At 45.1% G+C, this 21,040-nt stretch overlaps 1 protein-coding gene across 1 annotated transcript in view; it reads right to left on the bottom strand.

Moving 5' to 3' along the window:
* Positions 1-21,040, bottom strand: part of KCTD19 (potassium channel tetramerization domain containing 19) — a 32,284-nt gene that overhangs the window by 5,336 nt on the left and 5,908 nt on the right. The window contains exons 3-10 of the mRNA XM_060130729.1: positions 9,380-9,530; positions 8,387-8,578; positions 7,012-7,143; positions 4,942-5,152; positions 2,370-2,530; positions 986-1,089; positions 371-513; positions 96-179 (exon numbers count right to left, since the gene is read on the bottom strand). Coding sequence (XP_059986712.1) covers positions 96-179; positions 371-513; positions 986-1,089; positions 2,370-2,530; positions 4,942-5,152; positions 7,012-7,143; positions 8,387-8,578; positions 9,380-9,530 — 1,178 coding nt within the window. The remainder of the gene's footprint in view (positions 1-95; positions 180-370; positions 514-985; positions 1,090-2,369; positions 2,531-4,941; positions 5,153-7,011; positions 7,144-8,386; positions 8,579-9,379; positions 9,531-21,040) is intronic.

Consider the following 21,040-nt stretch of genomic DNA (forward strand, 5'->3'; position numbering starts at 1 on the left):
CAGGTCCTACTGGGAGGTGAGACTTAGGACAGGATTCCCAAGAGGAATATAAAGGTTCAAACTTTAGAACATGGTGTCAGGAGCAGTTTCCTTACTTGTATGCCTCACATTGGATAAGGGCTTCTGAGAGGGATGGGATGTGGTATTCCTCCACCTCCTGGCAGAGGAGGGGCCATTCCCTGCAAATGACAAGATGTCACACTGGGCATCTGGGGTGGGAGTGTGGGTGGGGTTATAAGCCTCCAGAGCTGCTGCCTTGAACAGCAGTTCACATGTTGGAAATAATATAATCTCCCTGAAGGCTACAAACTCAAATTTCCGTCTTGAAGAGGGATGGGGTTTCATTATATGATTTCCTTCCTTCACTCACTTAAATTCAGATGGTAAAAATAGTTTTCCAAGTCTCAGGAAGTTGAGAATGTGTCGAAACATTTGGCCATCCCCGTGGATCAGCAGGGTCTGTCCATATGTGATCCAGTACACTCTCTGAGGGTTGGACAGCAGTTCTGGATACTGCAAAGGGTTGGACACCAGACTCTTGTTAGTCTGTTAAAGGGCTACATCCTTATTAAGGGGCAGGTCAGCCTTCTCTTCGTTTTCCTAACCATTCTAGAGCAGAGGCTTTGGGATTTCCATCTCCTTATCTTGTTGGCCACAAGGAGCCATAATGAGGAGCAGAGCATCTAGGGAGAAGCACATCATCTCTGCTTCAAGTTTTGCTGGCTCCTAGACCACTCTCTTGAGGCATCTGGAACCTCACCCTATGTCCTGCTCAGTCCAGGCCCCTCAGACTGGCCTCATCCCTACCCAAACTCCTAAAGCCTTCCCAGAATGCTGCTCATAGAATAAAAGCACTTTGGGCCATGGAGCAGAGGGAAGGTCCTTGTTTTAATCAGGTGCTGAAGGCTGTGTATGGGTCAGGTGACAGAATCTTCTCAGCCGCAGAAGCCAAAAGGAGACGAGGGCAGCCTCGGGCCAGCAGTACCTTCAGCAGGGTCTGCAAGGTGGTTGCATACCAGTGGCTTCCAACATAAACTTTGACGATCTGTTGAGGGGAATACACAGTGATTTCTGCCGTCCACTCCTCATCTAAGGAAACCAATGAGAGGGAACAAATCACGTGGCCAAAAGGGAAATTAGGTAGGGCATTTTGTCCATTACATGTTAAGACACAATATCTTCATCAGTCATATTCTGTTGCCTAGTCTGAGAAGCAGCAGAAATCCCTGACATCAACCTTTTCTGCTCCTCAGGCCTTCCCTGTGGCTCACCATATGGTTTCCTGGGTGTCAATAGCAGCTTGGAGGGTCAGCTGGTGACTCTGGGTTGGGGGAGGGCCACCAACCCCAAGGGCACTGCTGTTCTTCCCCTGGCCCACCTCTCCCAAGAAAGCTTGGCTAATGTACCTTTCTACCTACCTTGCTAACTGCTTCTGGTTTCTGGCTGGGTGTGTAATTTTCCACATGGCCACTCAGACCGGAGCTAGGAGTCCCTCTGTATGTTTGTGCTTATGGTTTGGCAAATATCATAGAGCCAGCGTCTCATCAAATCACTATCACTTCTATAGAGACCAAGCCTCGAGGCATGTCTGGAGAATGGGGCTTTATTCTGGGAAGATGAACTCATGACCCTTTTCCTGGGGTGACTAGATTTAGGCTTTGTTCTGTCTTAAGAACCAGTTTCTAATGAGCTTTGTAATGAATGAAGGGTATATAAATAGATGATATAACCAAGAGGTATATAGATTGTGAACCTCATGAAGATAGAAACTGGGTCTGTTTTGCTCTCTTCTGTACCTCTAGTGTTATCTACTGTCCTGGTATATGGTAGGTGCTCAAATAAGTACTGAATGTTGCTGAATGATAGTAATATAGCATAAATTGATCTAAAACACTTTTTGTTAGGAAACAGTTATAGGCAGCTGGTGAAACAACACTGGCTTTAGACTCAGATTTAAATCCCAGCTTGACCATGATCTAGTAATATAAGCAAGTTACCTCCCTGAGCCTCTGCTTTTTTTGTTAAATGGACCCAGGGATCATTCTTCCCTGGATGGCTGCGAGGACCAAATGGGCATAGCATCGGCTCCCAGAGCCAGAGCAGGCATGCCCTTGGGGTCCCATGTGGCCCCCCAACTGGGTCAGTCTGCACAGCTCAGCCTGGACTACTTGAGGCTACCTGTGGGCTTGGGGTGGGGAGGGGTCACCTAACAGGAAAGTTTCCTTTTAGGTGAAACCCACAGATGTTAGTCTAGCTTTCCTTTTCTGTTCCATCTACAGTTCCTGGTTCTAGCCAGCCTTATCTTTCCTCTGTGATCCCCTAGACCCTCCTCTGATGTTGAATTCAAACTGAGAAGCTTCTTTATTTACTGAGCACATCCATGGGTGCCAGAGTCCTCGGCTCCAGATGAGTCTTCAGAGCCACTTTCATTGGCTCATAGGTGATGTCCCTCTTGTCCAGGAAGGCACAGAGCTCGTACACCTCAGAAATGGTCTCAGTCAGGGGCAGCTGGCAAGTCCCCAGCCAGTTCCTGCCCAGAGGAAAGGTCTGTCACAGAGAGCTTCAGCACTGTACCCCAAGGGAGTACAGCCTGTCAACCTTCCATGTCTAGAATGTCTTGCCCTTACACTAACTCAAGCCTGTGGCCACTAACATCATTTCCTTAACTGGTTTCTGATGACGTCTCATAGTGGGGTATACTTGGACACATAGGCTCACCCTTTTGCAGCTGAGCTTGACCTATTTCAGCAAAACCCTCTAAATTGACTAATTGCAAGCCTCCAAGCCCTGTCTCAGGTTCCAGAATCCAGGCCAGGGCCCAGTCACTCCATTTTTGCCCCCATAAATATCTGCCCAAGACATCTCAGTCACTATGTGGCAGCCTGTCACGGTTTGGGAGATTACTGATACCTTGTATGCCCAGGAAACCCCCCACCTCCAAAGGCACTTGTCTTTGCCCTCTGTGCCCTGTGACATCAGGGGTGGGACATCTCCGGGAGAAATGGATGGTGTGGGCCACAAATGACAGTTTTGGGGTAAGACAGTGTTTGGGGTTGGCTGACCCTCTCCCCAGGTGCTCAGGAAAACCCACTTCTATCTTTAGTTTTGGTACCAGTGTATTTTGTGAGCCTAAGAGAGTTGCCCTACTCTGAACCTGTTTACCTTTCTATAAAACAGGATTAGGGGGCTTCCCTGGTGGCACAGTGGTTGAGAATCTGCCTGTCAATGCAGGGGACACGGGTTCGAGCCCTGGTCTGGGAAGATCCCACATGCCGCGGAGCAACTAGGCCCATGAGCCACAACTACTGAGCCTGCGCGTCTGGAGCCTGTGCTCCGCAACAAGAGAGGCCGCGATAGTGAGAGGCCCGCGCACTGCGATGAAGAGTGGCCCCTGCTTGCCGCCGCTAGAGAAAGCCCTCGCACAGAAACGAAGACCCAACACAGCCAAAAAGAAAAAATATATATTACTCAGGCATAAAAAGAAACGAAATTGAGCTATTTGTAATGAGGTGGATAGACCTAGAGTCTGTCATACAGAGTGAAGTAAGTCAGAAAGAAAAAGACAAATACCGTATGCTAACACATATCTATGGAATTTAAGGAAAAAAAATAATGTCATGAAGAACCTAGGGGTAAGACAGGAATAAAGACACAGACCTACTGGAGAACGGACTTGAGGATATGGGGAGGGGGAAGGGTGAGCTGTGACAGGGCGAGAGAGAGGCATGGACACATATACACTAACAAACTTAAGGTAGATAGCTAGTGGGAAGCAGCCGCATGGCACAGGGATATCGGCTCGGTGCTTTGTGACCGCCTGGAGGGGTGGGATAGGGAGGGTGGGAGGGAGGGAGATACAAGAGGGAAGAGATATGGGAACATATGTATATGTATAACTGATTCACTTTGTTATAAAGCAGAAACTAACACACCATTGTAAAGCAATTATACCCCAATAAAGATGTTAAATATATATATATATAAATTAATTAATTAATTTAAAAAAAAGACCTAAGAAGAAATACATGGCAAATATCTAAAAAAAAACAAAAAAAAACAGGATTAGGGGCTTCCCTGGTGGTGCAGTGGTTAAGAACCCGCCTGCCAATGCAGGGGACATGGGTTTGAGCCCTGTTCCGGGAAGATCCCACATGTCGCGGAGCAACTAAGCCCATGCATCACAACTACTGAGCCTGTGCTCTAGAGCCCACGAGCCACAACTACTGAAGCCCGTGCACCACAACTGCTGAGGCCCGCGTGCGTAGAGCAGGTGCTCCACAACAAGAGAAGCCACTGCAATGAGAAGCCCATGTACTGCAACGAAGAGTAGCCCCCTCTCGCCACAACTAGAGAAAGCCCGTGCACAGCAACAAAGACCCAACGCAGCCATAAATTAATTAATTAACGAATTGATTAAATTAATTAAAAAAACAGGATTAGAATCCATGCCCCTGCACTAATGGGAACATTCTGAGCTCATCCCACAAGGCAGAGGCCAGGTATCACCTCCTCCAGGAAGACTGCCTTGCCTTGCTTCTTGGGGGGGCTCACCCCTGGCTCTTTCTGTGTGTCAGTGAGCCTCCCAAGGGTTGTGGGGAGGACCTTTGAAGGAGGGGGACTATCCAGCACCCTAAGTGTTGTGATTGGCCTGGTCACCTCAGACCTAGCACAGGGCTAGAACCAGAGCAATAGATCACAGAGGATGGAAATATGAAACAGTGTGAGACCTTTGAACCTTGGGAACCTTATACCTTGGCACCAGGCCTCTCCTCCGAGGCCCAAATTTGGTGGTGCTGGTGTGGGTAGTGGGAGTGGCTAAAATGATCATTTTGTCCCCAAGGACACAATCTCTGGCTCATGGGCAGGGCCCCAGGTTGGTTCCTCAAGAAAGGTAAAGCTCAGCCTGAGTGGGACCAAGCTGTGCTCTGAGGAGGGCCTTACTTAACGTGCTGGAAGAGGACCCCGTTCCCAGTGATGTACAGTCTACTTCCATCCAGAGTGCTCTCGATGTGGAGCTGTCCTAGTGCGGAGTCTGGGTACTTGACAAGCAGACCCAGGGTCATCATGTACAGTGGCTTCACAGACTCTAGGCCTGCTGCACGGCCCCCCTTCCCAGGGCTTGGAGGAGGACAGGAGGTCCGGGAACAGCCACCTGTGCCAGAGAGAAAGGGGTGACTCCTAGATCCCTCATGGTCATAACTGTACTGGAAGCTTTGGGTCTTGCTTCCTACTGCTGCCTTAAATCAGTAACTAAAGAGACTTTGAGGGAGCTTATTTCCTTGCACAGCCAAATATGGATCCGCTCGAAATCAGTATAGTTTTTCTTATATTCAGTCAGGTTTAGAGGTCAAAACTATTTGTTGAGAGGCGGGGTGGGTATGGGGGGTAGATTAATTAGCTGTTATCACTAACATTTGAATTTCAGAATAACAGCCATCTGGCCCCAGCCTCTGCAGGAATTTCCCTTAGTTCCAAACTCTGCTCTAATTATCCATGGGTAAAGAATGACAACCACAGCATTGAACCTAATGTGCATTACAGGCTTCCCGGATTCACAGTCCCTATCACTCTTGGGCAGAATTTTCCCCGGAGACACACTGTGTAGTGTTACTTTCAGGTTGGATATTTGAATTGCGGGCTTATGGGTGAAACCTTGTTCTCCTGCAGTGGGCACAATGCACAGTCTACAGGACCCTGTTCCAGTGGCAACAGTGGGCCAGTGGCAAGCTGCCAGGTGATTTTCATGCGTCATCTCCAATCCTACAAGAGGGGTAGTACTCTCCTCTTATCATAGATGAGGAAACTGTGTCCTGAGAGGCCAGTTAAGAACCTTGCCCCAAATACCAAAGCTAGGTGGGGCAGAGCTGAGATTTGAGAGCGCCTCTACCTCCAAGGCTACGAGAGCTGTTTCCCTTAGTTATAGTGCTTTATAAAAGACAAAAAACATGCTTTGTGTTTGGGGGCTGCTTTATGGCTTACAGAGCCTGTCCACAGGCATGCTTCCCTTCCAACTTAACATAGCTCTTGTGCAGCATGCACCGGTCTACTCATCTCTCTGACCCACGTTCTCTGAAGGAACAGAAGTCTTTGGGGGAGAGGTTTGAACTTACACCCTTTGAAGTGGGTTGTAAGATCCCAAGACAGGCTCCTGAGACCTGCAGCAGGATGCCACTACCCCCAGATAGGATAGGACTCCACTTGCCTGGGGAGGAGTCTGGGAGAGCTGGCCTAAAAGTAGGGAAAGTCTGATTCCCATGGAATAAGTATCTGGTGACATGCAGGCCAAACTTCACATGTGCAAGACAGTTCTATATATTCTCAGAATGCCAGCTGAGGCCACACTAAGGTAGCTAGCTCCTGCAACATGCGCAGTAGCGTCCATAGACATGCAGGATTTGGGAAATGGGATGGTGAAAGGCAAATAAAAAATATGAGGAGCAAATTGGAATGAGGTTGGGCCGGGAACTTGAAGGCCTGGACCAGGGTCAGGAAGTGTCAGGAGCAGGCAGAAACAGGCACAGCAGCCAGGGATTTGAAGTAGGGGGGACAAAGGAACTGGGGTGTGTGGGGGATAACTGAAGTCCTATGGGGAATTTCCCACGCCCTCCAGCTATGCCTGGAAGAGGAAGGATGGGAGTGGCAGGTAGGGGTTAGTTACAAGTTCCCAGTTGCTTGACACATCCACAAGGAGGGCAGACCTCCCCTACCTTGGCAAGCCCGGCCTCAGGCCCAACTTCCCTCCCCTGGACACTCTGGCCCGGTTTCCCCACCCAGGCTGGGCTGAGCTACCTATAGGTCAGTGGCAAGACTGAGCAGACAGAGGGCACACTGGGTTTCAGACTGAAATTTGTCTTCTCAGATTCTAAGTCAGCCAGAACACCCACTTCTCTCACTACCACCCAAAGCCCAGAGTGGTTGTGGGAGGGAAGATGTTTGTTTTTGGCTTTTCTGGCTAAAGCCCAGACTGCCTCAGGATGTCAAGGGGAGGCCAAGGTTCCCCTGGTGACATACCCATGTTCATTCGGTACAACCTCACAGCTTCACTGAGCTCAGGGATTTCCAGAATTTCCACTTCTGCTTCTAACACATCTATGTTGGAGAAATTATCTGGTAGTAAAATCTTCTGTGAGCGGAGAAAATTCACTTGAAAAACAAAAGGAAACAAAATGGGTTAACAAGGTTATTTCTGATCTAATTGCAGGTCCAGGTTTTGGCAGGTTTTTGGTGCTACAACTTATCCTAGGGGCTCCTTATTCCAAAACAATTTCTAAACATACCTGGTTAGATTAGCTTTCAGTCTGTGGTTTTCAAGGTGAAAAACCCCAAATTACTTTGTTTTCCTGTGTCTGAGTCCGTGGGTGTGGCTTCCCATGGGCTGGCCTGGGGCTCCCAAGCCAGGTCTTCCTGGTGAGCACACACTGGCCCTGAGACTTACCCTGTGAGTCTTGACCCAAGAGCAGGTCATTCCAAAAGAGGGAGTTGTCTTGCCACTTAGAGAGGAAGGGCCTGGCTGAGCCTGGGTTGGCAGGTGGCTCTTGCAGTTTTTCCCTGCCTGGACTGCAGTGTGGGAGGCAGAGATGGAGCCAATGCTACTGTCCTGTGTGAATCAACTTGGAGATTCAGAAGCACATTATAGACAACTTTCCAGGTGACTGTGACTATGAAAGGCTGGGGTTCCAGGCATTTGGTCCCCAGTACAATTTGGGTATTTCCTGCCCTATTCATACAGGCAGCAGCAGCATCTTGGAATCAGTTCAGTTCACACCCCACCAGAACCTGTCCTGGTGGAGGAGGGAGGGTCTCTTCTGTCCAGGCTTGAAGATCTCATCCCCCCTTAGGCCACTAGCTCAGGTGGACAATTCTACAATGATTCTGGGGAACATTTCACCATCCACCCTTCTCCCCTTTTATCCTGAGTTTAGTGGAAGTGAGAGGAGGAAGGGACCATCCTTTGAAACAACCCTATTCCCTCATTTTATGGTGAGAGGAACTGAGGTCTAGAGCCCAGTTGGATACATAAAGGCAGAGAGATAAGTAGTTTGGAGTCCAGCTCAGGGTCTTGCCCTTTACACCAACTCCTGTGGCCGTGACACCACTGCAGCTAGTTTCCAGTGCCCCTTTACACCCAGGCCATTCCAAAATGAACAGGGGATAAAATAGCCCTGAGGCTAGTGGGAGTATAATGCTGGGAATCCATTTGCTTCCAGGAAGGCTCTGTCACGCTTCCACCAGCTCTGCCCAGGGAAGCTCCTGAGGCCCTAAGCCCCAAGCTGGGCCTCCAAGTGGTGTGGGGTTAGGAGGGGTGGATGGGTCCTATCAGCCTGCTGCCACCCCCACCCCCCTCCCCCCACTCCCCCTCCCCCAACCCCCTAGATAGAGCAATCACCAATGAAGCGGAACTCGCTGCACTCGCACTCGATGAGGGCCACGGTCTTAGCCAGCCACAGCAGATTGTCTTCAGTTACCAGGCTTGGATACTTGGCCACTAGGTCTAGGGGCAGGAAGCAGTAGTGCACGTCCTCTTCTGTGTCTAACAGTGGTGTATCCATAAGTCCCAAAGGTGCCTTATCATGTAGGCCTGGAGGAGAACATGCAGAGGGGCGTCACCACCTCCCAGGGGCCAGGGCTCTCAGAAGTGGGCAGGGCTCTCACTGACCCAGGGGCCCCAGAGGAAGCTGAAGAGATCACCCCAGAGATGGTCCCTGCCAGATACCTCCTTCTTCTCACTCACTCTTTTCAGATGTAACCCTAGGTTTGGCAGAAGTGTGGTGGGGAGCAGGGCATGGAAATCTAGTTTTTCTGCAGTGAAGGGCAGTGGGACATGTGAAATTTTGGCTTATATACTCAGTCATTAAATTCACACTGGTTACCTATTTGTTTTTTTTTGAATTGATCTAACCAACCACAGATAAAATAGATGACCTACAGATAAAACAGATCCTTTTGACTCTCCCGAAAGCTCAAAACCCATCAATAATCATGAATGGCTATTCTGGTGTCCCAGGTAGGTGGATCTATACTGCAAGGCACCCACCAGACAGTGATCATTTGGAGACATTCCTTGTGTGGTGGTTAGAGGTGACTTGAAAGTATGGTGGAGTGCCCTGACCAATAGGACTGGGTGGAATGCAGCCCAGCCTTGCCCAAGTGAAACCAGCATGCAGGGGAATGAACATGGAGAAGGATGTTTAGTTCCAGTGAGTAAGAAGTCATGGAGAGGGCATGTGGCAGGTACAAGCTCAAAGGAGATGACAGGAAGGTAGAGGAATCATCCAGAACTAGTTCAGAAATCAGGGCACTCTCTGGATTGAAGCCACTTCTGTTAGAGTGAGAAGGGAAGCTGGTCTGGGCTTCAGAGAAGGTCATCCTGTGGTTATACCTGTGAAGGCTGGGCTTTTTATAGGAAATTCTGAGGGTTTGCTGATACACTTCCATGTTCGCCAGTAGTTCAAAGATGCTCTCTCAGCAACAGGTATGTCTGCAGGCCTCACACGTAGATGGTATTTCCCTTCCTTCAGATTATCTAGAGTCTGTGAGATAAAGAAGATTATTGCTTTGAAAATTTTAAACCAAGTAACTATCTACCAATTCTAGGGTAAAATACCAGGAAAAATAGTTTGTGACTTACTTTGGTAAAATGTTTTGAAATAGTCACTTACAAAAATATAAAAATGTACGTCTATAAGATGATATGCTGATATTCAAAATATCAATGACTATTTCTTTTCTGATTTTGAAACAATTTTTTCTGGATTATAATTTTGATTGATAGAAATTTATCTTATGCAATCTTAAGAGTAATTTATATTTAATAATTAAAAACTTGAGATTTTCTGCTATCAGTTCTCCTCAAGAGTTCAGAAACCCTTTTGACCTGTTATAATTGTGATCTGCTTATTGTTTGTGCTCATCCTAATCCTGGAATGTGATTTATTTAAGTAGGGAAATGGAGGTGGCACTGAGCATCACACTTTTCAAAGCACTTTTACCTACATTTGCTCATTTACCCTGACACGCTCTGTGAGATAGATGTGGTGTTTGCTCTGTGAGATAGATGAGACAGTTGCAGTCAAAGGATTTGTGAGTTGCCCAAGCAGTCTTCCAAGTCCAGCTTCTCCACTTGAAGGAGCAGGTGACCAGGGGTGGGCTGAGGCTGGAATGGAGCACCCCAGCTAGGTTGGGCTGAAGCCCAGAGTAGAGTCTTCATGCTGCCCACATTCAGGGACCTACCCTCCCTAAAAAGTCCTGCACAGGGCGCAGATTACCATAACATCAAGCCCATTTTTTCTGTCCCTTCCTTAGAAGAAAATAGTATTTTCCCAAGAAATTTTTGGAAATAGCTGGAAAAGTAGTCCTCTAAAGGCACCACATGACCAGTTCTTTCTCTAAGAGCCTCAGAATGGACAGAACACCTCAGATGCAGTATGAAACTAATAAAAGAACCTGCTTAGCTACACAGGTGAAGCTCTTGTGAAGCTGCTCAAGGGAATCCTGAGCTTTGAGAAGAGCCCTCTGGTGGCCATGGCTATAAAATGCACCCTCATAACTGCTTAAGGTCTGTAAAAGGAGAGGACCGGAGCGGGTAATCTTCCCCACTTTGGGGGGCTGATGGATTTGTGGAAGGACTGGACAATGGAAGGGTCATGTGGAGTGCTTTCCTGTTGGCACTGACAATGGAGGAGAACAGTGCACGCGTGAAACAGCAGAAGTGAGTCTGTCATTCATTCATTCGAGAAATACTTGTACAACACTAGGGCCACAGTCAGATACTGTGCCTGGATCCCACAGTTTACATATACTGAGATAAGAGGCAGCATCAGTTATGAAGTTTCAGGACCTCCAGGAACTTTGGGATTTCTTTCGACAGCATTGGAAGGGGACCCAAGCTTTCTTGTCTCTCTTTGCTCAAGACTGCACACGACTTTAGCTTCTATGTCAAACTGTAGCCGTTCTCAGGAGGAAAATCAGTGAGAGGTTGATTTCCGTATGAGGGAGTAGTTGGTCTTGGGCAAAGAGGAATAAAAATGAGGTGCCAGCAAGGTTACTGAGAGGCTGGAACAGATTCTGTATCAGTGGGTGGGCAGGATTATTGAGTTAAGGTGAGGGATAATAGCCTGGCAGTATTTGTGCTGTGAGGCAAAGAAAGGAAAATGGTGACTGTGCACAGAAGGGACAGGACAGGGTCAGGGGGACAGTAGGTAGGGATATATGCTCAGCCACCTGCTTCTCTGCCTTGAATGTGGCTTTGTTTAAGGTGTATGGAGGTTGAGGGAGTGTGTGAGGTGAATTCAGAGCAGTAAATAAGAGCCAGAGAGTGAAGAGCTGTCAGCTGGGATGAGGAGTCTATACCCTGGTTAAGAGAAGCCATTGAAGGATTCAAAGCAGGGACTGTGATTTGAATGATATTCACACTATCTCCACCCAGTCAGCCAGCAAGTCCTAGGACTCCATCTTCTGCTCTTGGCACCACCCCTTCTCTCCTCTCCCCTCCCCCAGTCCTGGTCTCCTTGTCCCCAGGCCCTCTCCACTCAGTGATTTTTCAAACAGGAAAATGAGTCCAAACCACTCCCCATCCTAAAAATCTTCAGTGCTCCCCATTACCTATGGGATCAAGTCCAAATTCTCTTTAGCAGTGCACGTAAGCTCCTTCACAATCAAGAACCAGGAGCAGGGTATACACGAACAATACAAGGGCCTTGAACTCAGACAGACTGGGGTTTCAGTCTTGACTCTGACACTTAAGAGCTAACATTTACTGCTCAGGCACTTTTAAACTGAATCCTCATAACGTCCCCCCACTCACAAAGTAGGCTCTAGTACTATCACTCTCTTTTAGCAAATAGGAAACAAGATCCAGGAAAAGAAAGAGTACTCAGTGCCCCAAGTAAGTGGAGATGCTAGGACTGGAACTCAGGATGCTAGAGCCTGTGCTCTTAACCACTTTTCTTAACCAGCTGCCTCCCATTTGTCACTTAACCTCTGCAAGCCTCAGGCTCCTCACATGCAAAGTGGAGACAGTAAAATCTGGAAGAGGTTGTAAGGATTAAAGGAAATATTATGTTAGTTTCCTTCCTTTTAGTGGTCAAATCTCAAACTACCTTTCCAGCTTCACCTGCCACCATTCTTTCTGTCTCCACCCCATCATCTGTGACATTAACTGCATAAAACTCCAAAGACACACCATGTTCAGTGATACCTCCTCAACTTTATGTATGCTGTTCCCTCTTCCCAAAATACCTCTCTCCTCCCTTCCCTGCCTGAAGAGCCTGGAGCCTCCCCCAGCCAGAGTGGTTCATCCTCCCCCTCTGTTCCCACAGACCCCTGCAAACTTTTCTATCTCAGCCTCTGGCTTGGTTTCAGCCCTGTCCGTCCCCCTCTACCGAGGCTCCTGGAAAAAGGACTGGATTGATGCAACCCCAGCTTCTAGTCTAGAGCCTAGCATGTAATAAGTGCTCAGAACCGCTGTGTTGAATGAAAGAATGCATAAAAATGGAGGGCTGGAGGGCTGAGTCCTCTGGAATGAAAAGCAAAATGAGACATGGGGGAGCCAAAAGGAGCTGGCAGAGAAGCAGACTGCACTCATAAAAACTGAGAAAGATGGTGAGAATCCAAAACCATAGGAAAAGCCAGCTCAGGATTACAATGGGCAGAGACCAGAGAGTTCAGAGGACAGTGGAGGCAGCAATTCCAACTTGGGAGCTGGAGTCCAGAGGGAAGATCTAATGGGGTGAAAGACAGGGATGAAGGAGATGGAGACAGGATGACAGGAAGAAAGGGCTCAGCTTGGGTCTGATCGGTAATGGATTGAAAGACATTGGGTGAAGTAGCATGAAAAGGAAGTGAAACTAGGGAGAGCTTGCAAGAGACAGCATATCATTCCAAGCCTATCCTAAGCTAACCGAATCACTGGAACCTGAACCTGCCATTTACTTTATCTGCAGATTCAAATCCCGAGATTCTCAGTGGAAGAAACAGTGGTGCCCTTGAACAACTCTAAATCAGCCACTGGGGAGGCGACATGTTGGGGGAGGGAAATCCCTACCTGGGAGAACAACCTGTTTGAGGATGGACCTAGATGCACTATTTGGAGGTGCTCTTTGGTACCCAGGTGTGTCCTTTGGGGCGGGTCAGTAATGAGAGTCCAACTAGCTTGAGAGATGTGCTAGTTGAGGGAAGAATGATCTAATTTATAGAAATGAAATCTCCATTTCCTGCTACTTCCACTAATGTAAAGTGTAAGCAGTACCATTTTCCCCCAAAAAAGGTGTGCTTGACAAATCTTGAAAAGGAAAAAAAAAAACAAAAACACACAAACAAGTAAATATACAAAGATCACAATTCCTGCCACTCAAGACATGCTGGAAGCATTAGGCCCAGGAGCCTCAACTAGGTTTTTTTCTAAACTTTCTCAGCCAATCCTTGCTCTGATTTCTAGAAATACAAGGGCTTCTTCTCATGGGAAGCCATTTGGGTGCTGTAAGAATCCATGGGAAGCATCCCTTAACCCCTTCAACATGCCTTGTTGGTGTCAATAACACCTACTTATTTATTTACTGTCTGCCAGTCTCCCCTAGTAGATATAATCTCCAAGGCCAGGAGGACCCTGCCTGTTTTGTTCTCTGCTGTATTTGCAGCACCCACAATAGTGTCTGTGGGATCTCACTATATTTTTGTGGAATGAATGAATGAATGAGTGAAGAGCACTTCAGAGAGCCCATGCTTCCAGCTGTCCTTTGGCTTTGCTGACTGAAGTTGCCACAGAGCATGTGGCTGGTCTTCTGTGGACTTCAATTCCCTTTTTTTCTGCCTGAATATTACTTCTAGTACTTTTACTCTTTATATATTATGACCCAGAAAGTTATTACAGGGAGGATTTATTTAGGGAAATACAGACCTGAATTCAAATGGCTACTTGCTAGCACAAAGATAACTGATATTGCTTTCGGCCTAGATAATAGTGAAAAAATATGTCAATCAGATGGAACATAAGACTGATGGCACAGGGGTGAGTGTGTGTGTGTGTGTGTGTGTGTGTGTGTGTGTGTGTGTGTATGTGGTTGCCAAAAGATGGCTGACAAATGCCCTACTGGCAGAGCCTTGGGACTTAACGGAGGTTTTCCAAAGCAGCAGCAGTGCTCAGAGATGCCTTATGCTCTGATGTGGACTGTTGGAAGGAATGTGATGGTAAGAGAGCTTGGGGGAGATTGCAAATCTCCAACTGCTTTGTAAAGACAAGGAGGGCCAGCACCACTTGGAAGCTCAAAGGAAGCAAGGCCGGTAGAACAAAAGGATATTCAGAACAGCTGCTATCAGCCAAACAAGCCAAATAAGACACACGTATCATCGTCTCAAACCTGCCCCTCCACTGCCAGCTCCAGCCCCCTCACCCTGAAGTAGATTCAGCCTTCACAGGTCATCTTGGGTATATCATTCAATGTTCTCTCAGAAGATATTTATTAAACACCTGTTACAGGCCCAGTACTGAGATGCTGGGAATGTGAACATGAAAAGAATACAAGCTAGTGAGGGAGAAAGACATTATGAATACATGGTCTCAACAGAATTAGCACTGATCTGAGAGCAGAGAGGCAAAACTCTACCTGGAAATGTCAGGCTAGTCTTCCAGTGGGCCTCATTTAGGCTAAATCTTGAAGGGGAAGCATTCTAGAAAGAGGGAACAGCAAGTGAAAAGGTGTGGAGAGAAAGCATTTAGGGTGCTCAGTGACATGCCTGAACACTGAGGGGTGTGTGTGTGTGTGTGTGTGTGCGCGTGCATATGTGCATGCGTATGTGCCCATGCATGCATGTAGGTATGTATATGTGTTGGGATATGAGTCAGGACAAGCAGATGGGCTGTCCTGTGAGGAGCCCTGATGCCATGTCAAGGCATTTACACTTGAGGTGTCCACTTACCCATATCCACAGATGAGCTACACTGTTGGGATAAATATCTGCTGTTTACATAATCTTCCTTTACAAGATCACAGTGGTAATCTGTCTTCACATCATGAGTAATAGGAAATGTGAGACTCGTCAGTGGTCTGTTTTCTTAAAAGCATCATTTGTGTGATCAACATAAAAACTCTCTGGCTCCCTTGAGCACAAGGAATGCAGGCGTTTTTGGGTTGCTTGCTGGTAGCCGAACACTCACAGGTGGAACGATTTAAGTTTCCAAACTTAGAAGTCCTCAGAAGGCAATGAAAAAGGAAACGCAAGCAGCATGTACTGTCAACGTACTAAGTCCTCAGTGGACTTCAAGGGGGCAAGTGAAAGGGAATCAACAGTCTGCCATGAACCTTGAACCCTTGTGAGTTACCCTGAAGAAAAATTTCACACTCTGCAGTAGCAGCTATGACTCCCAACCAAGCTGATAGCATGAGAGGCTTGGAGCAGCTTACATTTACACAAAGGGGACTTCCCAAATTACACAGACGGTCCTAGGAAGCACTGTGACATTAATATACAGACCTGTAATGACTAGTTTATATCTCCCCTGTGAACAAGATATGACATTCCTAAGCATCCAGGCTCATGGATTTACATACCAACTTTGATGACTCCAAATTTATGTCTCTAGACCTGACTGCTTCCATGAATTCCACACCTATACATTTGGCTGCCTCCTCCCCATCACCACTTGGATGTTTAACAAACACCATTTTCTTGCCTCTCAAACTTAATACATTCAAATCCAAACTCCTCATTTTTCCCTCTGAGCCTGCACCTCAGAATACATCTTTCACCTGATTGCCCAGGATACAAACAGAGGAGTTATCCATTCTCTCTCACTCTACCTCCAATTCATCAGCAAACCCTATCAGTTCTGTCATCAAGACATATCCAGAATTTGAACACTTCTAAATCTACCATTACCACCTTAGGCCAAACCATCACTATCTTTCATTTGAATGCTTCAGGAGCCTCCTAACTTGTCTTCCTGCTCCTCCCTTGCCCCAGTAGAGTCTAGGCCAGGGGTCAACAAAATTTTTTCTGTAAAAGGCCAGATAGTAAATATTTTAGGCTTTGAGAATATAGTCCCTGTTGCAACTATTCAACTCTGTATTGTGGCTTGAGAACAGCTATAGACAATATATAAACAAATAAGCTTGGTGTGTTCCAATAAAAGTTTGTTAATGAACACTGAAATTTGAATTTCATATAATTTTTATGTGCCACAAAATATTTTTCTTTTGATTTTTTTCAACCATCTAAAACTGTAAAAGCAATTCTTAGCTCACAGGTTGTACAAAAAAGGTAGTAGGCTGGATTTGGTCCATGGGATGTAAATAGTTTGCTGACTCCAGGTCTAATGTCAAGCCAGAAGTTAATGATGTTTTTATAGCTCTATTGAAATATATTTCATATTATATCTAATGTGAATAAGTTTTATATTATATATAAATGATAAAATTTACTCACTTATACAATTCAATGATTTTAAGTATGTTTACAGAGTTGTGCAACCATCATCACAATCTATTTTAACATGATAAAAAGAAACCCTGTACCCATTTACAGTCCACTGCCTATTTTTGCTCACCCTATCCTTCTCACCCCATACCTTGGCCTTAGGCAACCACTAATCTACTTTCTGTCCCTATTAACTTTGTGTATTCTGCACATTTTATATAAATGGAATCATACAGTATATGGTCTTTTGTGTCTGACTTCTTTCACTTAGCATAACATTTCAAAGTTCATCTTTGTTGTTACGTGTATCAGTACTTCATTCCTTTTTATTGACAAATAATAATCCATTGTATGGATATATCATTTTGTTTGTCCATTTATCAGCTGATGAACATACAGGTTGTTTCCACTTTTTGGCTATTATGAATAATGCTGCTATGAACATTTGTCTACAAGTGTTTGTGTGGACATCCTGTAGGTTTTAATTTCTCTTGGGTATATATGTGGGAGTGGAACTGCTGGGTCATAATGATATGTTTAACTTTTTGAGGAACTGCCAGACTGTTTTCCAAAGAGGTTGCACAAATTTACATTCCCATCAGTAATGTATGAGGGTTCCAGTTTCTCCATATCTTTGCCAACACCGGTTACTGTCTTTTTGATGAGAGGCATTCTAGTGGATGTGAAGTGGTAATTCATCATGGTTTTGTTTTGCATTTCTTTGATGGCTAATGATATTGAGCATTTTTCATGTGCTTATTGCCCATGTGTATATCTTCTTTGGAGAAATGTCTACTCAAATCCTTTGCTCACTTTAAAATTTGATTGTCTTTCTGTTGTTTAGTTGTAAGTGTTCTTTATATATTCTGGATACATGTCCCTTATCAGATATGTGATTTGCAAATATTTTGTTCCATTCTGTGTGTGGTCTTTTTACTTTCTTGATGGTGTCCTCTGAAGCACAAAATTTTAAAATTTTGATGAAATTCAAAATTCATCTATTTTTTCCTTTGTTGCTTGTGCTTTTGATGTTGTACCTGAGAAAACACTGCTTAACCCAAGGTCTAATGATCTTTTAAAATGTTAAATTTGATAATTTTTCTTCTTTCTTTAAACATCTCCAAGAGGTACCTATAAAATTTAGAATAGATCCTGGGTCTTCAGTGTCACCTGTGAGACTCTGCAAGATCTGGTCCATAGCCTCCTCTGACCTTATCTGTTTCTGGCATCTCCCTACTTTTTTTGTTTTTTTCCCACACTGAATGGCATGTGGAATCTTAGTTCCCCGGCCAGGGGTTGAACCCACACCCCCTGCACTGGAAGCACGGAGTCTTAACCACTAGACCACCAGGGAAGTCCTGGCATCTCCTTACTTCTCATTGCACCTGACAATGGCTGCTGAGTCTGCCTCTCCCAAGTCACTCGTTTAACCTCAGGGCATTTGTGTTTGTCGTTCCTTATGCCTCAAAGCTCTTTCCCAGACGTCTGCATGACTTGTCCCTTTTTCATTTGGTCTTCTGCTCAAATGTTGCTTTGTCAATGAGGCCAGCCCTGACCACTCTTTCTAAAGGAGTAGCTGGCCTCAGTCACTTGCTATCTCCTTACCACATACTACACATCAGTACATTACAAAACAAGCAGATTAGATGTAAATGCTTTATTCTTTCAACTAAATTCCAGTACTATGAGGGCAGTGACTGACAGAATAAATAAAAACTATACATACAAAAAGAAAATCATATAAACACATTCTGAAACCCCAAGAAGTTCTAGAATACAGAAATGCCATCCTCCTTCACTATTACACAGGAAACACTGCTCTATTCTTCATAGCACACACCTCTATCTGACCTTGTATGGCTGTATGGTTTATGCCTATATCTCCAGTGCTTGGCCTGTGATTAGTGCTCAATACACAATAAATGTTACACTTAGAATCAAGACAATAATAGGTATTGAGCGTGCCCTTTGAAGGCCAAAGCTACAGGCCAGGGGGAGGTGGGGTGGGCAGGTGGACAGGGCTGGGGGACGGGAGAGATAAAGGGTAGGGATGTGAGGGGATGAGGAAGGGTAGAGAGCAGAGCAGCAGTGTGAGCTGAGGCACCTGTCCTCCAGAAGCTTCCCATCTCATTCTACTTGTTGGCTCCTATATGGCTTTCCAACAAAGTTTACTATATTATAGATAATCCTGTGTAGGATATGCCTCCTGTTGCATGCATGGGAACTTTAGTTAGTGGGAGGCAAAGTCCCATTTTTATTGCTAGGGGCTAAATCTGAAGGACTGTACAGTGAGCAGCACTAACAGGTTAGAACAATTTAGATATGTGCTGTCCAATATGGTAGCCAATAGCCATATATGGCTATTGAGTACTTGAAATGTGATAGTCTGAATCTGAGATGTGCTTTAAGTGTAAAATACACATCAGATTTTGAAGACTTAGTACATAAAAAGAATGTAAAATATATTAATTTTAAAATATTCATTACATATTGAAATGACAGTATTTAAATATACTGGGTTAAATAAAATATATTATTAAAATTAATTTCACTTGGTTTTTTTTAATGTGGCTACTAGAAAAATTTAAATTACACACGTGGCTCACATATGTGGTTTATATTATATTTTTATTGGATCATCTTATGTTTTCCTTAAAGCCCATAGGAATAATGCCTGGTAACCACAGTGCTTTCAATAAATACTGGCTGAATGCATTAAGGTGGGCTGCCTGAGAAGGGTCTTTAGACTAGAACTGGCAAACTCCATTTTCTCCAAGCAAAATGTTTGTACATTTAGGCAAGAACCTGAGTATGTGGACAGGCCTTAGGAGTGGGGAAAGTGATGGAAACGAGTGAGGCTGTTGATTTGCTTGAGATTGCTGTTGATTCTCCAGCTATATTTACACCCTGCTTCAATGAATAAATACCACTTCAGCTGGGCCGGCCTAAATGTTTATTTAGAGCACGATTTCCAAAACATAAGCACTTATTTTTTGGTCTGTTTTAGGGAGGCAGATCCATATGATTCCTCAAATACTACTGCTCACACAACTTGGAACTTTGGAATTGGACCAATTCATTGGCTTCTGAGTTGTTACCTCCCATTTAGAAGTTGCTTCCCAAATATATTTTGTTTCAATTTGGGAAGTAAGGACATCAAAGGAATTAAAGGGCTGATAAACTGTATAATAGGCTTGTGCTCTTTAAAATGGTTCTTCAAAAAATTGCCTTGATCTCTTTGATTTTCTGCAAGTGACTCCCTCCTTTTCCCCACAAAATGGTGCTTTGGTATAGAATCATTAGCAATCTTGGGAATTCCCTGGCAGTCCAGTGGTAAGGACTCCGCGTTTCCACTGCCAGGGGCCCAGGTTCGATCCCTGGTCAGTAAACAAGCCGTGTGGTGCAACCGCCCCCTCCCCACCCAAAATCAGCAGCCATCTTGACAATCTGGGCTGTTTAAGTGATTTAGAAGCCAATTGTAAGCAATTCTAGTACTCAGTTCCTGGGATAGTTGAAAAAATTTTTATTTCGGGTAGGTAACTTTAAAAAAAATAAAAAGAAAAGAATATACAACAACTTGCACTGGAGTATGTTAAAGATTTTGATTTCCAAATGTATAATACCTTTTAAGAGAAAACACTGATTTTGTAAACAGTGTCCATAAAAACATGAATTATGAAATGTTCTCATTCCCATATGACCCAGATATGCATGGTCTACCTCAATTCTCTTCTTTGAGGTGTTGGAGAGGCATAGTTCGTAGTGCACTGAGCTGCACTGTGGCTTGTCAGTCAGCGCTCGTGAAGACAGAATAAACAACACCTTGTCCAGACAGTAGGATTAACATGGAGCATGGCCAATGGTCCTTCCCAGTCATAATATTTAGTTCTTCCAGGTTAAAAAAATATCATTGTTCAAAAACTAAGAATAAACTAATTAAGATAAACCACAGAAATGATTTCTGTAGTCTGGAGAAAAATTAGGAAAGAAGGTAATGTTCTTCAGTGATACTATGATGGTTTAAAAGTAAAGGTATTTAAAGCTCTTACACCGAGAAAAGAAGTCTTGGAAAACAGAGAAGTGAAGACAAATGAAAGATTCTGCAGTTTGGAGGACGTTTTACTTTGCTGTAAGTGAACACTGTGTACCTAACAGGCACAGTGAGAAGTGATGTCCTTTTTTTAAAAATTAATTAATTAATTATTTTTTGGCTGCATTGGGTCTTCGTTGCTGTGCACGGGCTTTCTCTAGTTGCGGCGAGTAGGCTTCTCATTGTGGTGGCTTCTCTTGTTCTGAAGCACGGGCTCTAGGCACGTGGGCTCAGTAGTTGTGGCTCTCGGGCTCTAGAGCGCAGGCTCAGCAGTTGTGGCGCACAGGCTTAGTTGCTCCGCGGCATGTGGGATCTTCCCGGAACAGGGATCGAACCCATGTCCCCTGCATTGGCAGGAGGATTCTTAACCACTGGGCCACAAGGGAAGTCCCGAGAAGTAATGTTCTTGACAAGTCTTTTAGATTTTAAATCTCAGACACAGTGTATGTAGAAAATCCTACAATTTCTAGTGTTTCCACCTTTTAAAATTCAACAACAAAAGAAAGAAGCAGCTTAAGCTAGGATTTCCAAGAGTCAAGA

Source organism: Lagenorhynchus albirostris, chromosome 19 (genome assembly GCF_949774975.1).
Source record: "Lagenorhynchus albirostris chromosome 19, mLagAlb1.1, whole genome shotgun sequence".
In the NCBI taxonomy this organism is placed as follows: Eukaryota; Metazoa; Chordata; class Mammalia; order Artiodactyla; family Delphinidae; genus Lagenorhynchus; species Lagenorhynchus albirostris.